At 42.5% G+C, this 26167-nt stretch overlaps 2 protein-coding genes across 19 annotated transcripts; both read right to left on the bottom strand.

Moving 5' to 3' along the window:
* Positions 1-775: 775 nt before the first annotated feature.
* On the bottom strand, positions 776-9231 carry nyx (nyctalopin). The gene is made up of 5 exons (XM_051072959.1): positions 9139-9231; positions 5876-5940; positions 3553-3877; positions 2916-3220; positions 776-2396 (listed from the first exon to the last, which is right to left on the bottom strand). The coding sequence occupies exons 1-5, from the start codon at positions 9229-9231 to the stop codon at positions 1568-1570; spliced, it is 1617 nt and encodes a 538-aa protein (XP_050928916.1). The 3' UTR covers positions 776-1567.
* Positions 8769-26038, bottom strand: ddx3xa (DEAD-box helicase 3 X-linked a). 18 transcript variants are annotated; one of them, XM_051075535.1, is made up of 23 exons: positions 25691-26038; positions 23926-23977; positions 23571-23618; positions 22712-22771; positions 22249-22341; positions 22080-22151; positions 18882-18962; positions 18298-18471; positions 17825-17960; positions 17247-17351; positions 17058-17157; positions 16798-16933; positions 16467-16564; positions 16281-16379; positions 16012-16172; positions 15653-15797; positions 15419-15563; positions 15035-15085; positions 13567-13748; positions 12789-12906; positions 12547-12700; positions 12210-12331; positions 8769-11905 (listed from the first exon to the last, which is right to left on the bottom strand). In XM_051075535.1, the coding sequence occupies exons 1-23, from the start codon at positions 25733-25735 to the stop codon at positions 11820-11822; spliced, it is 2463 nt and encodes an 820-aa protein (XP_050931492.1). In that variant the 5' UTR covers positions 25736-26038; the 3' UTR covers positions 8769-11819. The 18 variants fall into 18 exon arrangements, with proteins under 18 accessions (XP_050931492.1, XP_050931551.1, XP_050931537.1 ...); XM_051075594.1 differs by having other exon boundaries at positions 18364-18471; XM_051075580.1 differs by having other exon boundaries at positions 22258-22341.
* Between the last annotated feature and the right edge of the window lie 129 nt (positions 26039-26167).

Here is a 26167-nt window from a genome sequence, read left to right as displayed (position 1 = left end):
ATTTTTACTACAGCTAGTACAAAGTGATGTGTCTCTTTCCAGGAAACTTACTTGGAAACCATTAGGAAATTACAAGTAAAATAAAGTGTGGACATTTTGTTTTCAAAACAGAAAACAATGACAGTGCCTCTCCTGTACCACCTCTCTCATTTGACCCACGGGAATTAGAGACATTCTGAACGTCCATTATCACATTTCTGCACTGGTCTGGGATAAAAACAGCTGTGTGAGAATGATGGTAAATGAGAGGGATGAGATGCAGCATCCAGCCTCCACAGCTGTCTTAGTCCTAGCTTAATCCCACATTAAAGGGCCAGTGCGCAGATTAACTGGTGCTCACCGCTGAAACGGGTCGACTCGTCAGTATAGGCTGAAAGGAGTCACTGATCAGAGTCAAAAGTTCGACAGCGGTTTTTGTTAGATTTTTTTTATTCAGAAAAATATATTGTGACAGAGTGTCATGTCTAATAACACCACTGAACTACTTACATTCACCTGGGTAAAAAGAAAGCAGTGGCTGGTATTATATTAAAACAGGTATTTTTTTTCTTTTTCAGCTACACAGAGCACAGTGGTGTGAGATATATATATATATATATATATATATACACACTTTGCAGGATGCTGATGATGCAGTCAACAGTCCTTTAATTGCAAAGTAATGTACCTGAAAGCTTTTCTGACATGCTTTGACAATACCCCCTCCCCCATCCACAGCCTGACATATGGCTATCACACCCACCACAACCCCTCCATCCTCCATGGAGACAGATCATGTCCATAAGGGGGAAATAGTCCATCCATCCATAGGAGGCAAAAGCAACAAGAAAGCCCCTCCAGTACATCAGTAGCACACACAAGCAGCAATGACACTGAGCCACATGCAATAAGAAGATTAATGCATTTATGGAAAAGCTGCACAACCCACATTTAGAGTTGAATGAATAGAAACTAACAGAGAGGACATCTGTTTAGGAGATAACTATAGGAGCTCTTATCTCCTCTGACTTTACACACACAGTAGATGTGAATGAAAATACAAATAAAATACTTGCAACATACTATGTAATGCTATGAATATTACATAACATTAATTAAAATTATTGAGTATTATGCAACAAAAGGTGCAGGTTCACTTATACTTTTTCATCACATTGCCACAGTTAATGCACAGTTTGAAATCTGTAATTGTAGACATGAATCCTGTGACCGCGCAGCTCTGGCAGAGCAGTTTATGAACCAGGAGGAAAGATATGTATCAGACGTGTAGCTGTGATTTCTCTTATATAAGTAGGTCATCTATAAATATCATAGATTACTGTATATAAACTGCTCATGTGAACATTAATGCCATCAGTCTCTCTTGTGTGGATAGCTGAAAATATTCAGTTTGCCACATTTACATTTCAACCGGGAATAAATCCTAAAATCCTGTGTTTGGCAGAACAGACTCACACCAGTAACCACACCTGTGAGGACCACTGCTTCCTCGGTCCTCGCTTGGATAAATAAAAACACCTTTTATCTCATCGGCAATTTGAAAAGCTACTCCCTGTTTTCACAGTTCTCATGTGCAAGAAAGACAGACATTAATATCTGACAGGCCAATCAAACCAAAGATGAGCCACACTACAATGAAGCAGAGATGTGATTGGCTTGCCTGGGCCCGTTGCCCTCTGACCCCTGCAGAGAGCTGCCCCTCTTCAGTCTCCAGCAGGGTCCCGTTGCGGAGGCTCTCTGTGCCATTCCCCATCTCCTCTCTGAGCTCCTGCTGGAGCAGCTTGGAAATGAGGCTGTTGAAGCGGTTCTCTGTGGTGGAGGCGATCTCCGAGGAGGCGGTGGTCAGGTTCAGCTCCGCAGGGTCCACACACGTCCCGTTCACCTTGGCAAAGACCACCTCGCTGAGATCCAGTCCTGCCACGGAGGAAGGTGAGGCACAGGGGATGTCCCGCACCAGCTTGTAGCTCTCCATCCACTCCTTCAGCCACTCCAGGGTGCAGTCGCACTCCCAGGGGTTTCTGAAGAGGTAGAGGCGACCCAGGAAGTAGATGGGCTGGAAAACAGGGAAGGGAAGGGTGGTGAGGTTGTTGCTGTTCAGGTGGAGCGTGATCAGGCTGGTCAGGTTCTCAAAAGTGCCTTCCTCGATGAAGAGTAGCTGGTTCCTGTCCAGGTACAGGATCTCCAGCTCCACCAGGTCACTGAACCAAGTCTTGGACACATTAGTCAACTGGTTCCCCCCAAGGTTGAGCATCTTGAGGCGGCTGAGGCCCTTGAAGGCGAGCCGCGGCAGATCAGACAGCAGGTTGTCATTGAGGTAGAAATTCTCCAGTCGCACAAGGTCCTGGAAGGCCTGGTCGTGGATCACGTTAATGCGGTTCTCTTGGAGATTCAAGTACCTGAGGTTGATAAAGACAGAGATGTTTGATAAACTGAACTGAGGACTTTAAAGGTTTAAAAGGTTTTGCTATTGCTACATAGTTAGCATTAACAGCTTTTTACTTACCAGCCTAGAAGAAAGGTTGCAAGTTCAGCATCAAAATATCACCTCTTTTCTTCTACTGAAGTCACTTGCATGCTAACCAGTTAGCCCCAGCCCATCCTGTCTCATAATATTACTCTGTGATAGTGAGTCTCTCTAGCATCCAGTCTGCCCTCAGTCCAACATGAGGGGATGAAGAAGCAGTGTGTATTCTAGCCTCTTGTCTTGTAAACACAATGGTGGCAGAGGGTCTCGATAAGTAAACAGCTGTTAATGCTAACGTCAGCCATGTAGTGACAGCAAAAATATACATATACCACCTTTCAAAATGCCTTTTTAATCAGGTGCTTTCAGGTGTCTGCAAACCAGCAGACAAAGGCAAATGTTACTCAACATCATTATTACATTTCATCATTACTTCCAGCCTGTGACTCACTTGAGACTGCCCAGGCCCAGCAGGGAGTTGTAGGCCACCGCCTCTATCTTGTTCCTCTCCAGGTAGATGTGAGTCAGGTTCTCCATGCCTCTGAAGGCCCCGGGGATCCTCCTGAAGTTGTTTTGGAAGCAGAGCAGCTCCTTCAGTGCCGTCTGCTCTATGAAGATGCGGTCCGGGATGTTGAAGAGGTTGCAGTCGGACAGGTCAAGGCGCACCAGCTTCTTCAGCCCAGTGAACGTCCGCGTGTGAAGGTAGCTGATGTACTCGTTGTGCGCCATTTTCAGCTCCACCAAGTTGGAGAGGCCCTGCAGGACAGAGGTGCAGCTGTGAGTTGAATATGGAAAGTTGAGTACATTCACTCATTTGATGCACTTTGAGTATTTCAGTTTCTGCTGATACTCCACACCATTTACCTGACAGCTACAGTTACTAGTTACTTTACAAATTAAGATTTTGCAAGCAAACACTATTTTCTTATGTTTTACAATCCAAACAATTAATTGATTGATCAAAAAAACAATTAATGACCAGTTTAATGTAACCAAGAAAATACAGCTCCAGCAACAACAGGTGCAACTCTTTTGTTTTTGTCTGTTAAAGGAGAAAATTAGCATGTTAGCATGAAAACTCAGCAGACCTTGAAAGCTCCAGGAGTGATGAAGGAGATGTTGTTGTGGTCCAGAGACAGAGACTTGAGGGAGGGCAGGGTACCGAAGGCCCTCTCCGACAGGAACTTGAGCCTGTTCTTGTCCAGGTTGATGGCGGAGGCCTCGCAGGGAAACTCTTTGGGCAGCTCAGCCAGGCCGGAGCGGTCGCACAGCACACTGCAGCTCTTCTCCTGAGTGCAGGAGCAGGAGGCCGGACAGGCCCGAACACACGCCCACCGTGCCAGCACCGCCTGAGGCAGCAGGCACAGCACAGAGACTGAAAGCAGGACAGAGGGAGGGCACAGGTATGAAAACCTCAAAGTGAAAGCAACACTGTCGTCAATGTTGTAACTGATTGTTTATCAATTTTTCACAAACAAAACCCAAAAATATTCAGTTTCCTATCATATACAACAAAGAAAAGCACCATTATTTGCTTGAAAAATGACTGGAACAATTAATTGATCATCAAAATAGTTGATTACGGATGGACTGACTTGCAGTTCTACTTCAATTAGACACCTATGGTGAACACAGTTTATATGTAAATCTCCACAGCAGCTTGTAATCTGTAAATATTCCACTGCAACTTGATTACTCCTCAGCTACCAGATTCAGTGGAGTTGTTTGTTAGTCAGGACTAAATTGTTTCCAAGGACTGAAAATATACTGTGTTTCTATTGAAATCTTTCAAACAGAGCCTGTACTTCACTTCACTTTAAATCAGTGGTTAGGGACTTTTTCATTGCCTCCTCAGAAAGCTGAAAATTGAACACCCCGAACATAAACTGCTTGTGTTTTTACCAGCCTATAAAAATATTGTGGAAACTAGTAATGAAACGGAACCAAGTAAAATTTATAATAATAATAATAATAAATAATCATATTTACCTAAATGCCAAACTACTCCTTTACAGTTTGTTTTTTGTTTGTTTTTTACACAAAGAAGACACACGTTTCTTCTGCTGCACTGAATTAAGATAGTCTTCAGTTTTCCTTTAACTCCTCCCATAAATCTAACCAACCTGAATCCTGTTAGCTTAGCTAGCATCAGGACACTGCTGCTTCTTTATTATTCCCTAATGAATCAGAATTTTTCACAGCAGACATTTTGATTTGTGATAGCAGGAAAAGCACAGGGGTTACTACTAGCGATGGCTAATGTTAGCTCCTGTGTTAGCGATGTGGTTGTAGGGTGGAGTTCAGTCCACCACTTTGGTTTAGACTGAAACATCTTATTAACTGTTAAACCTCCTACCTGTGTTGGCATGGTAACGTTAGCATTTAGCTGAAAGCCAAAGTATAGCCTCACAGAGCTGCTAGCATGACTGTGTCCTTGTGATGAGATTTCTTGTCAAAGGTCAAGAATCAATGTTTAATGAAATCTGGGAAACTTCATCTGCTGAGGGAGACAGTGTCATATGGCTGAAAGGTCTGGCATAACTAATGAGTGGACCTTTTTTCTGTTTTTTGTTTTTTTCAAACATTTCACTTTAGTTTCTCTCAACTTCTTCCCCTTGGTCATTTGAACCCCTCAGTTTAGATCAGAACAGGAGCCACCACCTTTTGATCAACAGAAATAATACTGATAATTAATTCATTGTTTGAGTACATTTTCACACAGCCGGTTCCAGCTTCTCCAGTCTGTTTTTTCTCTGTTCAGAGAAGTCACTTTTTTCACTATTTTCTGTTACCAAACAACTAATCGATTACTTGAGAAAATCATCACCAGATTATTTGATAGTGAAAGTAACTGTTATAAATAATCACAACCCTGCTGTCTTTATTCTGCTTTACTGCTACAAACAAACTCTGCAGAAAAAAAAACATGCCGATCAGCTCCTCTGCCTCTTCCCCAGATTAAATGCTTGCATTGATTTTTAGCAGCAACATAAGGATGCTGGTGGAGTAATGATTTGATGTTTGAGTCACGTTGACTGGCAGGTTGAGGGCTAAACTGTCTCTTTGCCAGCTGCTGGTGAAATGATGATGTGATTAAGAAAGAACAGCTTACATCAGAGATTAGCCTCACAACAATAGGTATTGTCTGTGCCTGGGATTTCACCCTCCATCCAGTCCACGTTAGCTCAACTTCGGCCCTGCCTTTTAGTCTGATCAATCAACCCACCAGCCTCCGTAGACTCACATTACGGAGTGGTTTGTGGGGGAAAAAAAACATCATGTTCAGTGTAAGCTGTGAAATGTGAGGTTTACACTGTAAGGAAATGAAGACAGTAAATGCTGCGAGATCATTTTCACAGCCGTGGAGGAGAAAAGAACAAAAAGTAGAAGAGTAAAGGGATTGAAACTGACCAGTGAAAGTGATGGCCGTCATTACTGTAGTCTCTCATCTGGGACATGCCAGGATTAAGGGAGGTCTGAAATGGCACAAAAAAGAGCACAGCAGCACTTATGAATTATATAAATATGACAAAGCCAGTTGTTGGAAGTCTGTAAGTGATCTAGTTTTGAAGACTTAGTTTGACTCTTAACTTTAATTGAAGCACAGAGTTACAGTCTTATCTAATCTTTGTCAGTGCTGTAAGAACATGGGTCCCTGGGCACAGAGAGGTATCAGACCCCTCCACCCTCCTTATAAATGACAACATGTTACATCTTTTTGTAGTAGTTTTGTCTCTTTTTTGGTCAATTTGTGTCCCTGTAGTCGTTTTCCTTCCCATAATTTTGTGGTAATTTTGCGTTGTGCGGTCGTTTTGCATTTCTGCAGTGGTGATTTTGAGTCTATTTTTAGTTGCTTTGTGCCTCCTTGTAGTCATTTAGCATCTCTTTAAACTCAGCTCTCTGGCTTTAAAACAAGAATAATTAACAGTCACTTCATACACTGGCTCTGGTCCAGGGGCACCTGACCTCTCAGGCCTGTGTGGTAATCAGTACTAGATCACAGCTGCTAACCTGACTGAACAGACTAGCCGACATGCAGAAACAGAAGTGACATACCTGTAGGTCTTTCCAGACAGCTGTAGCATCCATGTGTGTTAAAAGTCATAGTCCAAGTATTGTTGCATGTGCCCATCCTTCCCATCCCACATCAGTCTGCACGGTACACCTTCAACCGCATAACTGAGCGAGCTTAGTGGACGCCTCTGCCCGACACTGCTCTCCTGCTGAAGTGTATGTGGTTGTGTTTTTACAATTCAAACCCCCCACACACAAACACACACACATACACACACACACACACCAAAAAGCCATCTCTTAATGGCAGTCAAATCCCTTGGATGGAGTGATGGAGGGAGGGATGGATGGAGATGGAGATGGGCGGCTGGCAGGATTACAGAAGTAAATCAGAGCCCAAGCAGAGTGGTTACTTAGAGACACACAGATTACACACACACACACACACACACACACACACACACACACACACACACACACACACACACACACACACACACACACACACACAGTGCATGAAGTTAGACATAAAACTTGTCAGAAATGCAGATGTTGAAATGGATTAGAGGATCAGCAGGCCATCAGCGGTGTGATCTGATGAGAGAGGCGATCAATACAATTTGTTAAATAAGATTACTTTACTGTGCAGGCGGCGTGGGCAGCCATCTTTTCTCCAGAGAGCTGAATGAACGACAGCCGAGTCCAACCATGACACCCAGACTGAAACCTTGTCATGTTGTTTCTCTTTACAGCCGTTTGGTGTCTCTTTGTTCTAATTTTGACTCTGTTTGTGGTCTTTTTGACTCTTCCTGGTCATGACATGTTAACAGGCTCTGGCCCAGCGGCCTCCTGACTCCTCAGACCCCTGTGCCCGTGCCCGTTACGCCCGTTCAGTAACCCTTCTGTGGGATCACCCGACTTGAAATGTCCCTGCAACCTTATTTTCAAAATGACACAGAAATTACACAACAGGGTTTTAATGGGTGTCACTGGCTCGGCAGTTATGAAACCCACTCAGCACATTAGAGACCATGTGACCCTTCAAGAGTAACACGAAAAACCCTAAACCCAAAATTGGGGCAAACATGGTTTTTTCATGCAGGATGAGAGATATGTAACCACTGTTTTGTCGTTTCGCTGCCTAAAAAGCTCCACAGATGGCCTGAAGTAGAGACCATCTGTGGAGCCATAAAATACAGGTCACATTTCTTTTTCCCAGATAGTTCAGCAGAATGAGCCTCTTATTAAAAAAATATGTCAGTTCAAAGTTCAGCATGCCCACCATGTTCTCTGTACATCTGGTTATGATGGGAGGAGACAGTGTTGCTGACAGCCCTCTGGATTTGGGTCGTCTGGTTTCCAGCTCACCTGCTCTGACTGCCTGCAACATATCACACCAACATGTGGATGTTACACACCTTCAGAAAGACATGGACGTTCATTTGCTGCTGCAACAGCCTCCACTCTCCACAGGTGTAAGACTTCCCACAAGATTTTGAAACCCGGCTGTGGAAACTTGTTCTCATTCAGACACAGGACATTTTGACTCGACACAGGTGTTACTAATATCATCAAAGATGGCTCCCACTGAGCCATGATTCACTATTTCCTGCTGTTTTACAGACTAAAAAATCATGTTTAAAATGGCATAAAAATAACTGTCGGTTAGGAAGACATTTCCAGAGGTTAATGATTTTAAGAACATCCAAGTGTGTTCAGTGGTCTGATTATTTATATTTTCTTTGCCAGTTAAGATTTCATCAATGCTTTTGAAATATCCACAGTGATCTATGACACACTGTTCTGCTTTTCTATTTCCTTTCATCAAGTTATTATACATGAATATAAAATGGCATTTTTACATTTTGTCTTCACATTTACTGCTAAACTCACAGCCCTCAGCTGCCACTTCATTGGGGCACTGAGAGCACTTCAATAAGTCTGACCTTTATGAGAACAATCTTAATTTGGAAGCTTGTCAACACAATCATGACTGCTCAGGATTCAAGATTTAGGATGGAGGTATCTGTAGAAGCTGTCCTCCCCTAAACTGCTTCCACAAAATTAGAGGCTAAAAATAAAAACACAAATCATTTAAGCTGTAAAATGTGACCTTTTGACCTCTCAGTACACTTGTTTTTGTTGCACTCTGTCTTGTTCTTACTGAAGATACAACTCTGGGACTCCAGTCTCTGTCCCTCCTCCAGCCGGGTCACTGAAGGAAAAACACTGAATGGAAGGCAGTGATTAAAATGTTCACAGGTTCAGGAAAATAAGACAACTGACACAGTTGATTTTACAAATGAAATCTTTATATTCTTTAGTCAAAAAGAAATGAAGCCCGTCCAATCTATACCAAATTGAATTTTGCCGCCCGTCCGCCCTGTATCCACACAGGGCAACAGGCCGCTTGCTACAGGTCTTCCTCTGCACAACTACAGTAAACAAGTCTTCAGGAAACATGCTTGATTTTTCCAGATACTTTTGCATTCAAACATTTTATTTTGGTAAAATCATACAATTGCACAGCTGAGTATTTCCCATGCAGTGCAGGAGCCTAGAAGCTAATACAGAAAGCAAAGTCTACATCTAAAGAGCTCTAGGGTTCTCAAGAGAACGTGGAACAAGTCTCAGGTTCTGCCTTCGTGCACAACGCGAACCTCCATGTTCGTCGCAAACGGCAGTGACAGCCGCTTCGGGAAGTCAACGCAGCAGACCTGCTCCACATTCGAGGAGAACTCCAGAGGTGCCATATATGCAAATACAACAATGAGAATAAACCACATGTTTGTTTCTTTAAGGATTGCCATGTGCCAGACATTCACTGGAGAAAAATAATTATCAGGTCAAATTAGAGTAAAGAATCAATAATGCACACAATTGGAGAATCTGAACACTTCTGCACCGATATGCTTAGGAAATTTATTTGCTCTTTTGACAGCTTTATTCCAAACCTTGGCATGTTTGTTCAATTCCATTTCAAATTTTGTTGACCAATTGGTATAATCTGATAGAGATGACTGGCCCTGAGAAGGCCCCGAAACAGCTGTGGATATTATTTACTGAGTCCAATGTATCTTAAACATTAAAAAGCTCACGCTACCCCGAAATATATAAATTTCACGCATACAGGTGACATTCAACATTCAAGTGCCAGTGTTTTTTGTACTGTCTTTTGGTCAAGTTTCTGAAACTTTCAAAGAATCACTTTGAGGCTTACAAAAATAAATATTTGTCAAAAATGCTTAATAAATTACACAAAACTAGCAGCAAAAGTAGAATCTAGAAATCTGTGCAAATGGCTAAATTCCCCCAACTGCTAAATCCCCTGGTCCCAAATAAATCCTGGTTTAAACGTTGAGAACCCTTCCCCTTTGTAAACAAGCTGCGTTTTTCACAATCTCCTCACACACAATATTTGGAAGCTTAAGGACACATAGTCAAGACATCTATATAAAACTCTAGATGTGCAATAAAAGAACTTTTGTAAAACTTGATGGGCACGACGTACAAGGGCCTACACACCTAAATCAAGTAGCACCATTCAATCTCAAGTTCTCAACACTGTCAGTGCATCCGCTTTTAGTTCAATTTCTTTAAAAAAAAGAAAAAAAAGAAAAGAAAAAAAAAGGTTTCAAGGCACAACACACCCGATGAGAAAATTGGGAGCATTCTGAGGTGAAACGCCCCCATCTCTCCTCCTCTCGATGGCTGCTCCTCTTTGAGAGGAAAAGCCTGCTCTGGCTTCATGAAGCCACAGATTTTTTTTATACATGTCTGAGCAGATGAACTTCCCAGAGGACCTGACAGTACTTTAATGTTCTGTAAAGGAAGTGGACACTCCCGTCTTTGGCCACCTCCACAGTTACACTACGCAGCAATGGAAACCAAAGCCACTGACGACAGCGGTGCACTGAAAACCGTGCCCCCTCCCCCCCACACGCCTACCCTCCCCCCTTCGTTCCCCCTGAACCCCCCTGTGGTCGGAGTGCTGCTCTACCCTGCTCCGCCCCTCGCTGTTTAATTGATAAACCTCAGTGATCATTCAAATGCCTGTCTCTTAAAGATGAACCATGCCTCCAACGCAGCTTGAAAAGAGAAAACGTTTGTAATTAAGTTAAGCCTGCGACTCAGTTCACGTGTCCTTCCTCCTTGACCAAAAAACAAAACACTTGCAAGCGTAGAATACCATCTGGGCCTCGTGGTTGCCAGTCGATTCAGTAAACACTAATACCACGCTATGCCCTCCCGATGCTGTGGTCCTTTATGCAGCCATTTTGAACTTCACTTTCAAGATGGCAGGCATTTTTTGTTTTGATACATATTCGTAGAGAAACAATTCAAAAAAAAAGTTTTTCAATTTTGCACACACCTGCACCAAAAAGGTCTCAAGTAAAAAACAAAAAACACCGCCCACTTAATGTAGCTAGCACTTGGTAACATACTAGCTGCCGTAACACTGTCAAGTCAATTGAAAAATGTGGAGTAACAAGTTCCAGCATTGATTATTCTTGCTTAACCTCAGCGATCGTTGGCACTGAGCTTAATGACTTCTGTGTTTCTTAAGATTACAATAGGAATGGCTATTTTAAACTACCATGTCCATAAAAAGGAGCCTGTCCAGGATAGAGTGAGCAAAAAAGGAAAAATAAACAAATGTAACTTTGTCCCTTAGGATTAAAATACGGTTGCTTCACAGAGTGGCCCAGTTTATATTAGACATAGTAATGGCTCCATTAGCTGTTTGACTATAGAAAAGGCTACATGATGATCCTGCAATAAATTTGAAGTTCAAATGGAATCGTGACTGTGAGAGCCACAATACCCCAGTGTTTGCCAAGGTTTGATTAAGTCCAAGCTTATTTTACCTTTCTAATATTTTTCACTAAACAATATAACAGTAAAAACAAATTTAGAGCTCTTGGCCATGTTCATCTGGTGAAATGAAAACATACAGATTTCCTGTTTAAATTCAAAAGGCACAGTACATTAACATACAAATGAACCTCAGGTTATTCAATTAGGGTTTTTCCCCCACAAAAAGAACAAAAATACTTTTAACAATGAAAGTCCGAGGTTGCTATCGGACAATGCATGTCAGCATCCATGCTCACTCTGAGGTGTGCGAATCTCTGCGGTCTCCGGTGCTTTGCACGTGCTGGTGACTTTCCTTTGCGTCGTGCTGCACTTCCTTTTTGAGAGAAGCGAATGGCAGAGAACCAGGGTTGGTAATGTACTGTGTGTCAGTGAAGCTACACAGGGAGGGTTGTTATGGTCTGGCTTAAGTTAACATGTGGTTTCCATTGGGTTGGGTTGGCATGGCAACCTATTCCTTAGGCGACTAGTTGCCCCACCAATCCACACTACCAGAGTGGCTGTAATTTCCTCCATAGCCGTCATTACTGTAGAAGTTGCCACCAAAGCCACCTGTGAAGGACAAGGTCAGAGGTCAGCGTCTGCAGTAACTGATTTTTGCCACTGGGCAGCAGGAGAAACATGCTGTGAACACAACACTGAGTTTGCTCAGTTGCTTGTTTAAGTAACAGAGCAACATGTGGCAACAGGTGGACACAAACACCACTCCACATGAACTAAGTCCAGTGTTCCCTCTCTATTAACTCTGCTTTTGGTCTCCACCGCCTCCTGAGGTAAATATCTGGCTTTTTAGCTGCTGATGGTTTTGCGTTAACTACAAAGTGAACTAAAGGCAGCAGAAATATCATTTCCTTACCTCCACCAAAGCCACGGTTTCCTCCATGGCCTCCAGTGTTGCGCCCTGCACGGTTGCCGCTGAAGTTTCCAGAGCCGCCAGACGTCTGACGGTAGTCTCTAGCTCCGAAACCGCCAGAGAACCTAGACAAGACGAGAGGGTTTGTTCATTTTTGTTATGGTAGAGATTTTCTGAAGGTACAACAAACTTGAGATTGGAGGTGGCCAAGGCTGCGAGTTGTTTAAAGCGGAGAACTTGAACAAGCTTATGAAGCACTGCACATCTCGTCTGCCAGGTCACTGCTAAATTAGCAGGCTCTGGTGTATGATCTGAAAACACATCTGTGTGCGACTGTTACCTCTTGGAGCGTCCACGGTTGCTGCTCTTGTGCTGGTGCTCATAGGCCAGGCTCTCAAGCCAGGAGGGAACCTCCTGCTTGGCCTCCACCAAAATGTCCAGCAAATCTTTGGTTATGTTGCTGTTTTTGTCGTTAAAGAACGACGTGGCCAGACCTGCACAAGACAAGAGCAAGAGTTCCGATTAGACAGCCAATGGAAATTATCGCACATGAGCAGGAATCAAGAATAAAGATGTTCATACCAAGATTGCCCACACGTCCCGTACGGCCAATACGGTGAACGTACTCCTCAATGTCACTGGGCAAATCAAAGTTAATGACATGCTTCACATTGCAAATGTCCAGACCTCTAGCAGCCACCTGGAGAAGTGGAGGAGAGAAAATACAGAGTGTGGTGAGAATATCTCCAGACAACTTCCAGTCAAAAGTTTTCATTTTGTCCCCTAGCCACGTTTATTATGAAAGTTGATTAGCAGCAGCTACGCTAATCTGCCAACAATGTCCTTCAGCTCAGCCAAAGCCACAGTTTCCTCCACGACCCAGCTGGCCCAGTCGCCTGCAGGGTTTTTATCAAGAGAATCTGCAGCCTCAACATTTAACATACTGCTCTTTGCTTTTTAAAAACAGACACAATAAAAGACTCAGTAACAGCCACTTAACTTAAATTCAGATCATTGGCCAACATGGAACCAGACCTACCAGGGCTCATCCCTACTTATGATACTGTAAATGTGAGCTGAGGCGCAGCAATTCAAAAGGTATATTTAGCAAATTAAAGCCTATATTTTCAAGAAAGCCATGAGGAAATCAAACTACATTCATTTTCTACTAAATTATATATTACTAAATCTAAAGCAACATCTATAATCTGATAAAAAGTTCACTGAGAGGAAAAACAAGCCAGCTATACTACCATTTCAATGAGACTGTACTGAATTCAATCCTTTTTAAACCAAAACACCAATAAACAAAAAACACACAAAGGTTGTGTGAAAATAAATAAATAATAAGATGACTTACAGCTGTAGCCACCAAGATGGGACAGCGTCCAGACCGGAAGTGATGCAGAGCCTCCTCTCTGTCTCTCTGGGACCGATCTCCATGGATGCTGGTGCAGGCGTAACCCTCGTGGTAAAGGAAGTCTTCAAGAGCATCTGCTCCTTTCTTGGTTTCCACAAACACCAGAGTCAATGAGTCTTTGCCTGTGTAACCGGAGATAAAGAGGGATGAGACAAAGGAGCAGAACTGGATAAAGAGCATGAGAGGAGAAAAATAAATAAGTCACTGATAAGTGGAAAAAGGCTATAGATGGATTTTTGAACTAAAAGAAGATGGGAACATAAAACTGTCATACTGGAGAGGGTCAGCAATCGCAAGATCATGAAGTAAAAGAAGAAAATCAAACAACTAAAATGACAACTTGGAGATGGAGACAGGGGCTGCATAAAAATCTCTACATTTACTGACAACCGTTAATAGTCAACTCTGGCTTCAGTTTTTCTGAATGATTGAAAAATAGCTGAATTGTTAGATACTAGTTGGCATTGATGGCTATCAAAATAAAAGCCTAAGATAATAAGAATGGCTGAGGGGTGATGGGGTAGGACAGGCCTTTCCAAGTCACATCACTCGCTGCTAACCCTGCAACCGCTTTGCCAATGCACTCTGGTACAAGCCAGGAAAAACAAAAGTCCATCCATCAGAGCTCCATCCTCTCCATTATTACTTAAGCCTGTGAGTACTTTAAAATAAAGCCCAGATCAGCTCAATCAGACTGGCTAAACTGTTGAGGTGGTAATGGGCCACCTAGTTTGTCTTTTACATGCAGTTGACCCCTCTTACCCAGGCCTCTTTACCTTGGTTGAATAACAGCCAAGTGTGTGCTTTAACAAGGCTGTCCATGACATATATTACACATTGGTTTGCTTTTTATAGTGGCAGCTGCACCGGTTACCATGGAAACACCACAAATGCAACATATGTCATTTCTTCTGGGGGGGTTACGGTCAAGTAAAAAAGAAAAACAAAAAACACAGGACTTCTTCGTAACACAAGTAAGGAGTGGAAACTGTTAGCGCTGGCTGAATGCAATATTTAAAATGGTACCAGATCTACAGAAACGAGTGCCGTGTGTGACAGGTTGGTGCCATTAAATCTGTCACAGCCATCTGACTCATGGAAAGCGAGAGCTCTTTCTATGACAACCAGCCAGCATGCCGGTGTTAAAGACACACTGTAACACTATGCTACAAAAGGACTCCATTTTCAGTTGGGAGAGACTGACTCAAAATTATACAACTTCAGTCTGTACAGTGCAAGGCAAATGTTATCCTACAAGCTCTTATCGAAAGGAAAAAAAACAAACAAACAAACAAAACAAAACTGAGGCAGCATGTCAAGCGGGGGGAGCAGAGGGACAGAATGAGCTGTGGGATGTGATGTTTCTGGCTTGTGGGTCAGAGTGAAGTTATGGTATGTTCACACTTACCCGGTTTCTCTGGGGCCTCTGTCACATTTTCCTGAACCTCACTGGGAATAACTAAGATAAAACCAAACCGGCCAGTAAACGTAAGGCTGCTCAGTACACAACTTTAACAGCTTTAGATCATCATGAGAAGCAAACCCCCTTTAAACACGGTAAGTGATTTCAGTGCCTGCTCACCCCTGCATGAGTTTTTGTTTTGCCATTTTATCTTTCACTGCAAGGTCTAGCTATAATGGGCAACATTTGTTAGCAGAGATGTAGCAAAGTCAATATTAGCTTGATATGGGGCAGACTGACAAACACAGGATGATGGGTTAGAGCCCAATGTGACATTCATGGGAGAAAAGAAACCCCAAACACTGGCCTATTTGTGTTTGCACTTCTCACCTGTGGCATTGAGCAGGTCGAGGAGGAAGGACCTCTTGTCTGTCTCCTCCACCCAAACTACCTTCTGAGTGATATTTTCTGATGTGGAACCGACACGCCCCACTGCGAGGAAAATGTAGTCCTCCAGGAAGTCTCGAGCCAGGATCTATGCAAACCATCAAAGCCAATAGGTAAGCATACAGATATTTATCACATTAAACAAGATTCTGTTAAGTTGTTGACAGCCTAACATACCTGGATCTCCTTGGGGAAGGTGGCACTGAACATCATGGTCTGACGAATGCCTTTAGGTGGCATTGTGTCTTGCTCCACAATGCGTCTGATCTGTGGCTCAAAACCCATGTCCAACATGCGGTCAGCCTCATCCAGGACCAAGTAGCTGCACAGACACACATTTCATACTTAATTAAAAAATGGCTAGAGCTGGTTCTGCAGAAACCATAACAGGCATTTTTCATTATTTCTGGACATTTTATAGACACAACAGCTGACTGATTAATTGAGAAAATGATGGAAAAAGTTAATCACTCATCACAAATTAATACTGGAGTCAGCCATTTCAGTTTCAGTGTGGATCCCTGTGCTATACTGACTTGCAATAGTCTAGACCGATCTTGCCCCTCTCCATCATATCAACCAGACGTCCAGGTGTGGCCACAAGCAGGTGGCAGCCTCTCTCCAAATCCCTGATCTGCTGGCCAATGTCAGCTCCACCATACACCACGCAGGGACGCACTCGTGAACGATAGGCAAACTAGAGAGCAGGAAGAAAGAGAAACAATTAAGCTTCGAGATGAACACACAAGCAATGTTATGTTCTACTACAGTGGCAGATGCAGTTGGCTGTATGCTTGGAGCTCACCTTCCTCGCCTCATCATAGATCTGCAAGGCCAGTTCTCTGGTGGGAGCAAGCACCAGGGAGAGTGGGTACTGCTTACGGCGGCCGTACCTTCCGTTCTCCTGAGGGTGTAAGAAATAATGTTTATTAGAACAAGGTAAAAACAGCAAGGCTATGTCTACTCATTGTGCATTCCCTTTCCACAGTACCTGCCCGTTGTTCTTGGCAGCTTGCAGAGCATCTCCGGGACCATCAGTGTAGATCTGACTCAGCACCGGCAGCAAGAAGGCAGCGGTCTTACCAGAGCCTGAAACACAGTAGGGATCAGACACACACTTACACTGTGACTACCTCAAACTAAAGGTATAAGCTGAATGATCCATCAACTTTTCCTTTCCATTTTAAAGAGAAATTAATCAAGGCAAATATGCACGCGCACGCACGCACACACACACACACACACACACACACACACACACACACACACACACACACACACACACACACACACACACACACAGAATATTCAGAAATACTGACCAGTCTGGGCACAAGCCATCAGGTCTCTCTTGGACTTGATGATAGGGATAGCATGTTTCTGGACTGGGGTGGGACGAGTGTAGCGACTCAGGGTGATGTTCCCCATGATAATCTCCCCCATGTCCACATCATGGAACTACAAGATAATCACATGTACCATCAATATAAGACACAAACTGTTCCTTTAAATGTTACAGATATAGGTTGCCGTTTCAATTACACCATTAAGAATATGCAAGCACTGCTAAGTATAGACTTACGCTTTCAATGTGGGGCGGGCAGTTGCTCCCAGTGGCCTCCACGGGAATATCATCGTATTTCTCAAAGTTTATCCCAGTGTTGCTTCCAGAGAAAAGCTCACTAGAAAACAAAGTTTTGCAAAATTTAGGCTCAAAAGCAGCTATAAGACAGCTGCTAGCTTCGTCACTTGCAAGCAGAACGTGTCTTACTGTTCCAGGCGCTCGTTGGGAGCAGTGGGCTTGGACCAGTCATCATCTCTGGCGTCCTCCACCCAACGGCTGTTTCCTCCACCTGCAAAGCCCCCACGCTCATATCTGTAACACATGCACATCAGTCATTCCTCAAAAGAGCAAAAACAAAAAGGGCAAACTACACTAGGCAGGTGTCAGCATGTCAGAAATAGCTATAACAAAAGCAACAGTTAAACTTGCAATGTATAACCAAACAGTCATGCTAACTCCTAGCATCAGTTTTTTTTTTATTCTCAGTTTATCGCAAGGTGACTGGCTCCAGGTTACATGTGAAATAGCTGAGGCATTGAGTGATGGTCACTGGCAATATCTTAGAACAGGAGGAGGATCTACACAATAAGATAGTCATTTTAAATAAGGCCATAGAAATGATCAGTCATAAAATTCAAATATAAAATACAGACATACGCACTCTGTCCTCTCCAGATTATACTGAAACATTTTGGACATTATAAACTACCAAGATGTCGTATTAAGAACACAAACATCACAGACTGAAAGCACTGTATATTATTAAAAGTAACAGGTTTACATACCTTCCCCTTGAGCCTGCCCCACGGTCATTGAAGAAGGCAGACTTGGACCTATCAGATCGGCCCCCAAAGCTGTTGTAGGCGGCATCCCTGGGAGGTCCTCCCCAGCCGCCATCTTTGTTTTCATAACTGCCAAACCCTGTAATGAGCAGATAGAGACCCATCAGTGACATGACGAATGGCTTTTTTTTTTTTTTTGCAAATTGGCTGTTGGACATCATCAGATGACGGCACTCTCTTACCAAAAGCAGACCATGGTCTTTCCCTTAAAGCATCAGGTTATTTCACCTTAAATAACACTATTTAGGATTTACTGCAGAACTGTTATACATGTGCAGAGTAACAGCACTCTAATACTGCAATAACTGTATAAATAAACAAGGGTGGGGGAGGGCAGTGTTTGCATCTAAAACTATACTGTCGCCACTCTGGAGCTATAGTCAGATAGTTTTAAAGCACGATAGGATTTTCCCCACCTGCATTTTGTAATGGTTGATTAAACGAGCCTCCACCCCTGTTACCACGGTAGGCGCCGCGCCCACCTCTATCATTGCGAGGGGGTCCACGCCCTCCGAAGCCCCCGTTTGTGCGGTTGTCGTGGTAACCATTCACAAATCCATTGCTGCGTCCGCCGTCCCATCCAGGTGAATCTTCATGTGGGCACAAAGGGGGAAAAAAACATAATGAGAGGCTTGTGAGGAGGAGAATAACTGTGCACATATTTCTGTCAGTAAGCAAGAACATATTTGGGTGTGCTTATACTGTTCACTAGCCATGAGTCTCTCTTCAAGTGCTGACCTATTTTCAGTCTAATAATACCAACAGGTGGGATACAAGCAACTTCCTAATAGTCAAGAACCTGGACTGAAAGCTTGCATTGTTTAAGACAAATGCTGTAACAACAGCTGTGACATGGGTCAAGTTAATATTATCCAATATAAGAAGTATGGGAAAAAAATCAAGATCTACATCTGTACGAGACACTGGCTTTGTTAGAAGGCCTTCTCCTCTGTACCAAGAGATCTACTGAGCCTAATCTCTGCCTGTATGGGACATTTACCACAACGATCTGCCCAGCTTTGGACACTGGCTGTGTCATCGTTCCCATCGGTGGCCACACTGCTATCAGTGCAGGCTGAGGCTGGTGGTGGGGAGGGGACAACGGACAGTTAGCGCTGCCAAGGTAAGGCTGAGGCTAGGCCACAACAGCATTAAGGGGCAGACCAGCCACACAGATCTAGTCTCAGATTAGTCTTGGTTCAGCCAAAGGGGTTGATTCTAGATCTGTGGTGAGGAGCTTAACGAATACCTGTTGGCCAACAGGTAAATGCATCCACCATGGTGCCCCTTTCAAGTAAGCACAAGGAAAAGCCTTGTAATGCTTCACACAGGCACACACTGATCTCTATGCTGCAGACCAGCCCACAGCTTGGACAAGTCTCTGATATTGATCTGAGTAAATAAATTTACTTAATCAAAGCAAGGTAAACATATGCTGTCCTGTATTTACTGGGGATGTGCATGAATAATCTATTAGTCAGTTAGTCGAAATGGTGAGCAGAGTCAACACCTTTTTTTTTTTAAAGAATCGACTAATTTTTATTTGGTTGGAGGAGATTTATGTTTTACTTCATAGACACGGAGCTAATGTTTATGTGCGCATCTTGTTGCTGTGTGGTCCAATCAAAACACTGGAACAGACATCAGCAATAAGAAGTGAAGCGGGCTGTTGCACAAACTGCCGCTAACGTTAGCTCAGGCTGCTACTAGATACTTAGCTTGTTTTTTGGTTAGGATTACTTCAGAGTTCATTGTTCTGGAGGTTTTTACTGGGAGGCGAATTATCTACAGAGGTCTCATTAATTACAAACGGACCAAGTAATTAAAATCGATAGAAACACTGAATGAAGCAGTTTCAAATTTAAAAAAAATAAAATAAAAAATCAAGGTTTCTCCCGCAACGGACATTGACACACGACTTAATGATTTCAGGTTTCCTCTTAGTGTTTTCGCAGGAGTGGAGCTGTCAAAGGCTCATGGAACCTGAATACACCGTGCCTTCACAGAAGATCATTACCGGCCAGATTGAGAAAATGTACAATGACGGAGCTACAGCTCTAAAAAAAAAAAAAAAAAAAAAAAGAACTTGATGGAAGCCAACAAAGTAGCGATAAGAACCGCTGCATGGCCAGCTCTCACATCAGAGTTTTATGTCACTGTCACCTGCTGTTACATGGACGGTGACCGGAACATTTCTGGTTCTGTGCTCCAGACTCACAGCATCAGATGAGACACCTAATGAGAACATCGCCTCTATTCTGAGGTGCGCAAAAAATGTGACTTGACGACGTATTATTATTTTGGCTTGGGTGGAGGGAACGTCTTAACAATGACATCGCAACTATTTAATCAACTGAAATTGGCTTGATTAGTCATCTTAAAAAAGTCATCAAAATGTCCATCCCTAGTATTTACAGAATCAGGACGCCTCAGACAAAATCTGCCCTGCAATCAAGGGAAATGAAAGTAATTACTTAATTTTCTCAGTTTCACTGTCCAGATGTTTACTAAATAGATTTGAGCTTCACTTTAAAAAGTTCATCAATATTCTATCAACTACAGATACTACATTAGGATTGGTGGTAGAATTTAGTCACTCAGACTGGTATCAGACAAAAAATGATGCATGTGCACTCTGCAAACATGGCACAGCTCACGATGCAGCACTGTCAGAGCCTGGCTTTCTGAGAGCAATGCAGACTTCACAGTTCACATCAAACCACCAAAATAAACAAAGACAATGTAAATTCTAGAGATATTAAACTGATGTAGGTCTCGTCCTGATCCCAAAACTTACTCTTGAATGTCTGTAAAAATGTTGCATCATGGCTAACAAATATGAAAGCAGTATTAGAGTAACAATTCTCCAAGTCCGAGCAATGTTGAATTGAATCACCTGTAGCTTATATAAAAAGGTTGAAGCTTGTTATGCAAGTTGATGTTTAAATGAAAAGGAAATCAAAAGGGAATTTTCAAAAAGGCCATGTGATTATCAGTCTATAATTTTGGCCAAAAAAAAAAAACAAAAAAACAGGAACATGCAATTAATGATTATTGAAGACTAAAATACATATGACAAAAAGTTGGTTTGACAGTTTATACATTTCAAACCTTAAAAAGTTTGAGCCACAAGTGGTTTAGTGAATACAACACTTCTTGGAAGAGGAGAATATGCCCCCTAGCACAGTCTCACATATTTCAGTCCTGATGCACCCATTTGTCCCCGTTCAATCATGCCATAAGGTCTGCCAAACTGCAGACAGCAAATTAACGACATACTCCAGATACGTGTGCAGCAACCAAAGCCTGCTCAACTTCAAAGACTACACGCTGCATGGATAGAAATTAGCTTCAACAATCTGCCAGAACATTATTATCCACTAAATGCAGAGTGCAGGCCAGATAAAGATGCCAGAAATTCAGTTGTACTAATAATCACTCAGTTGCAAATGCCAGAGAAAAGGCAGAGGAGAACACCTGACAATCACTACAGACACAAACAATTCCTCTCAGACAGACGCTACAGCCCAGGAGTGTTCAATCACGTGCCAAGGAGGGGTGAGAGTACACAGGTTTCTCTTCCACCACTGAATGCACCAACATATTTCAGTGGTTATTCCAATGTCACACTAGAGAGAAGTAACAATAAAAGGCCTGCATACACTCAGGTTCTTAGCACACATTTCAATGATCCCACTTTGTGCTTTTCAACAGTATGTTGTAGGCAAACAAGAAGCTACAGGGTCTATAAACAACTGAAAAGGAGAAGAACTGAGAGACTTGTTATTAATGAGTGGGACTGAATGATGTCAGTGCAGCAATGTGAAGCTCAGTTTCTCTGCAAAATAAAACCCCTGCTTTGATTTCATGACTGTGACTAACAGATGTTAAAATGGTATAGAAATGGTGGGACAAGGCAGATAATTCTTTCACAGCTGACATTGTCTCATTGTTATTAGTAAGACAGCCACACTAGTGATGCAGTGCAGAGTCTTTAAGGCACCATCACCATGCATCATAAGCAACGTCATTTGCAAGCTTTGACAAACACTGTGTTAGGCCCAGATTTCTGCTGCATTTTTCCAGTGACCATGACAAGCAAGGGCACACTGATTATGCCCCAGTGTTCAGCTATGTACACTATGAAACTCTGCCAACAAGTAGATGGCATGGCATGCAGGTAGAGGTCAAGGTATACCACATCTGTTTCGCCAACCCCCACTGTAGGCATGGTAAAAGGCAAGCTCTTGAGAGGCCAGTCTTGGGTAACCTGAGCAAAGGTAAGGAAGCAGGCTATAAAAAGACTCACCCATAATTACTGGCTCATGCAGTATGAGTGTTGGGCTTGACTTTACACTAATAGTTACCAATCTTACAGTCATCCCATCCTGAAGTATAGTTATTTCTGTGCCTTTGCTGACACTCTGCCTGCCATGGTTGTGGGAACTGCTTAGAAGAAACTTTGGGGACATTGCAGGTGAAATATGGGCTTGAATATACAGTGGGGAAAAAAAATCATTTTAATGAATCTATCATATGGTTCAACAGATTAAAAACTCACTGTAGTAAAGAGGATTAACCCTGCATCTTTGTGCTTTACATCAAATTACGCTTTACCTATAAGACATTTATCATTTTTACTGCAAGCATCCCAGCAGAGAGAAGCACATCAACTAATCATGGGTCCCATCATTAACTTTTACTGTTAAGTGTATAGGTCTAACCTAACCCTCTCCCCCTTCGCACTGGCTTTGCTGGTGTGTAAAATGGCTATTTCATGCATCTGGAAATGCAGGTTGCCCTCAGCGAAAGCAGACAGAAGGGACTTACAGAGATTTACTGGTGCCACTGAATAACCGCACTGTCTACCAGCGGAATAAGCATTTCCTGCTGTGGAATAAGAAAACAGTAAAACGAGAAAAACGTCAAGTGTGCAATGACACAGTACCATAATTCAAAGTTTTTTCTCTTTTTTAAATGTAAAATAACCTGACCGAGAATGTCAGGCACAACATGTGTCTTGATTTAAAGCCTTTAGGAGGCTAAACAAGTGCAGAAAAAAAAACTTAAAACTACCTCACAACCACCTCAACCTAGCTAGAAAAACATTGTTAAACGTCTACAGTTGTCAATACTGATAAAACCAACAGCCCACCCTCCCTCCCTCCACATTTCCCTTTATCAGAGCAGTCAACAGCTAGCACTCCTCTTTTTCACGTGAGACATTGCACCAGGAAAAGATTGCCTATGAAAATAGGTACTAAAATACTAAAACTGAGTGAGACTGTTTTGAAATTCACCCCATTCTCTTACTTATGAGCAGCCTGGGGTGAAAATTCAAGGCTACGGCCTTTTTACAGTACCACTTGCCCTATTTTATCCATGCCAAAATAAGCTATCATGCACAGACACAGAAAACCCATTTGACACGGCTTTCTCTCCTCATTCTGTGCACAAGTTAAAATGAGACTAGTGTCCTCAAAATGCCCAGTGGTCTGAAGTGCAGCAAAGCCACTGCAGAGACACCGTCTTTGTCAAATATTGTCTGGTGAACGCCTCACCAATTATTTTTTTATCTCAATTGTGCTTGCTTTTACCATGCTCTGATGGGACATCAAGAACACAACAAGTCAAACCTCTGTTGATGGTCTGGTTGCAGCTCAGTGGATGAGCATTAGACTAAACTCACCGTTTTTGGAAGCATCTTTGTTCCTCAAGTGAGGTGGAATGTAACGCCCTGGATGGAGAAGAGAAAACATGTCAGGTACCACATGCAGTTATAGTTAGTGTTGTTTATAATCTCTAGGTGTTCATAGAAGCTATGACTCTGCTGACCTTCCAATTAAGACATCCAGTTTAAACCACTATTCTCCTCGGAAAATAAAAACACACTACAAAAGAAATATGCCCCTGGCTTGTTTTGTAAAAGTATGTCTTGCAATTCTACAACTTACATATAATCACAAATACATAACTAAAACTAAAAAACAATTTCATTAAGCATTACATTTACATGGACATCTAAACTCTCCTGTATTACTTACTGCCAGTTCCTCCGCCTTGTCCGTCAGCAGAGTTCAAGTCTAGGGCAGCAAGCTAAAAAAGAAAAAAAAGACAAAGATAAATAAAATGTTACATATGTAATTCAGGTAAAAGTATTCAACTATCAATACATAATGAGGGTTAAACAATACATTGGCTACCACTGGAGGAACATGACAACATTTTAGGCTGCAACAATTGGTCAAATATTTGATCAGCAAAAAATAAGAGGCAACTCTTTTGCTAGAAAATTAATGAAAAATAAATAATATTTGCTGGTTGTACACAATAGTAAAATGAATATCCTTCAGTTCTGGACATCTGGAGATGTTGCTGTCGGTTGGGGAATTCTAACAGTTTTTTTCACCTCACCATTTCCCCATATAATATACACAATTAAAACGTCAGAATATAAGGATACTTCATAATTGTTCAAGCCTGTCTTAGAAGGATATGGTGCCCATTATGACAACAAAACAGGTTTTGCTTTGCTGTATTCAACTTCATGCCGAGATGCCAAGATTCATTTCTAATGCAGTTTCAATGCCACTGATTGAGGACAAAATCCACAGTCCTCGTTCTGAGCAAAAACATACATGAAGACTTTATCTGAAGCTAACAGTGGCTTCATCGGCCTGACCAGGGCAAATCAAGACGGTTCCTCACGACGTTTCTGTGTTTATAATATGAAATTTCCTCTTACTGCAGGGACAGTAACAATAAAGGAGAATTGTAAAACCAACAAGACAGTAACTTTGAAAGATATCCACTCGGTTTGTCTACTGAAGAAGCCCCATATAAGCGTCAGATAAACTTTGTGTCTGCGCAAACACAGGCCCGAATTTCACCTCCATTACCGGCTCATTAAAAGGGATCTTATAATTGCCGATGTGAGCAGGGGGGGTGATCACAGCAAGAAAACCCTGTTTAATGTACATATGGGAGCCTGAGTGTTATTCTACCACGACATTAAGAAGTTGGAGACCCATCCTTTCACTGATCGTGAAAATAATCGTCAGATGAAGCCGTATTATCCATTACTTTTAATTATAGTTCCGGATTGTTCTGCACCCGAGTCTAAAACAATATCTCAAAGCACGGTCAAACTCCTTAAATAATTTCGTTTATAGAAACTGGCCTGGTTTATTTAACGAGCGGCATGACCTGCATGGCACTACTACCTACGACGAAAACGCTGACAAATTAAAAAGATAAGACAAAAAGTGAAATAACATGCCTTAATACTAGCAGTCGGTTAGTTCACACAAATTTATGCTACCTGAACGATTTGTGAAGTGGAGAACGTTATATTTCAGAAACTTTAATGGTCGCTAAAAACCACTGCCAACATTTTTTCCTGCGCCACGTTTCAGGTTGAGAAGGCCCAAAATTAGCCGGGCTAACTTCGTAGGATACCGGCCGGGTCGTACACGTTAGCTAACCCTGGTATATTTCCATTAATTTAAATACAAGTCAACAAGAGGCGACGGACGTATTATATTTGGCTGGGTTTATTGCTGCTGTCGGTCGTTTCAAAAAGAGGACACAGGTAATTAGGCAGCTTGTTAGTTCGGCTCTCTGGCACAACGTAGTGACGAGCTCCGCCATCACAATCCTCTCTACGGCGACATCACCACCTCCATTTTACCAGCCGCAGCGTTAGCTTAGCTAACGGCTAACGACTCCTTTTCCTTGTCGAAACTACATGTGCGTAGCGGAAAATCACCAAATTTCTATGAGACAAACAAAGAAGTTGAAAACACTTACCTGCTGATCTAGACCGTGTGGATTATCAATGACCACATGACTCATAACTAAAGAGAGTAGTGGGGGATTATTTCTGAAGAGAAAGGATTTTCTTTGTTAGCACGACCGGCTATGTTGTAACGTTAACTTAGCTTTCCTTTTCTATACAAATTTACGACCTTGAGGCAATGGTTACTTATAAAGTAAGCTAGATGGTTACGTTTACTTTAAATAAATAAAACTGCGTTGTTTGTTATAAATATAAATTCCGTTCAAGTTTCCAAATGAAATGATGGCTGTAGAGCTGTTGAACAGATACCCCCTCCCGGCAGGCTTGACCGTGGTGGAATGAGAGACCGAGCGCTCAGGTAGCGCGAGATATCGCCTCTGTAACCTCAGACCAGCAGGCTGTTGGACAAATATCGCGATGTTTCAGCTCATCTCGGATTGCCATGGCCAACAGCAGAAAGCAGACACATGAAACCGATCATTACGGTT

This window comes from Lates calcarifer, linkage group LG1, assembly GCF_001640805.2.
Source record: "Lates calcarifer isolate ASB-BC8 linkage group LG1, TLL_Latcal_v3, whole genome shotgun sequence".
NCBI lineage: Eukaryota > Metazoa > Chordata > Actinopteri > Centropomidae > Lates > Lates calcarifer.
This window is presented reverse-complemented; position numbering and strand designations above follow the sequence as displayed.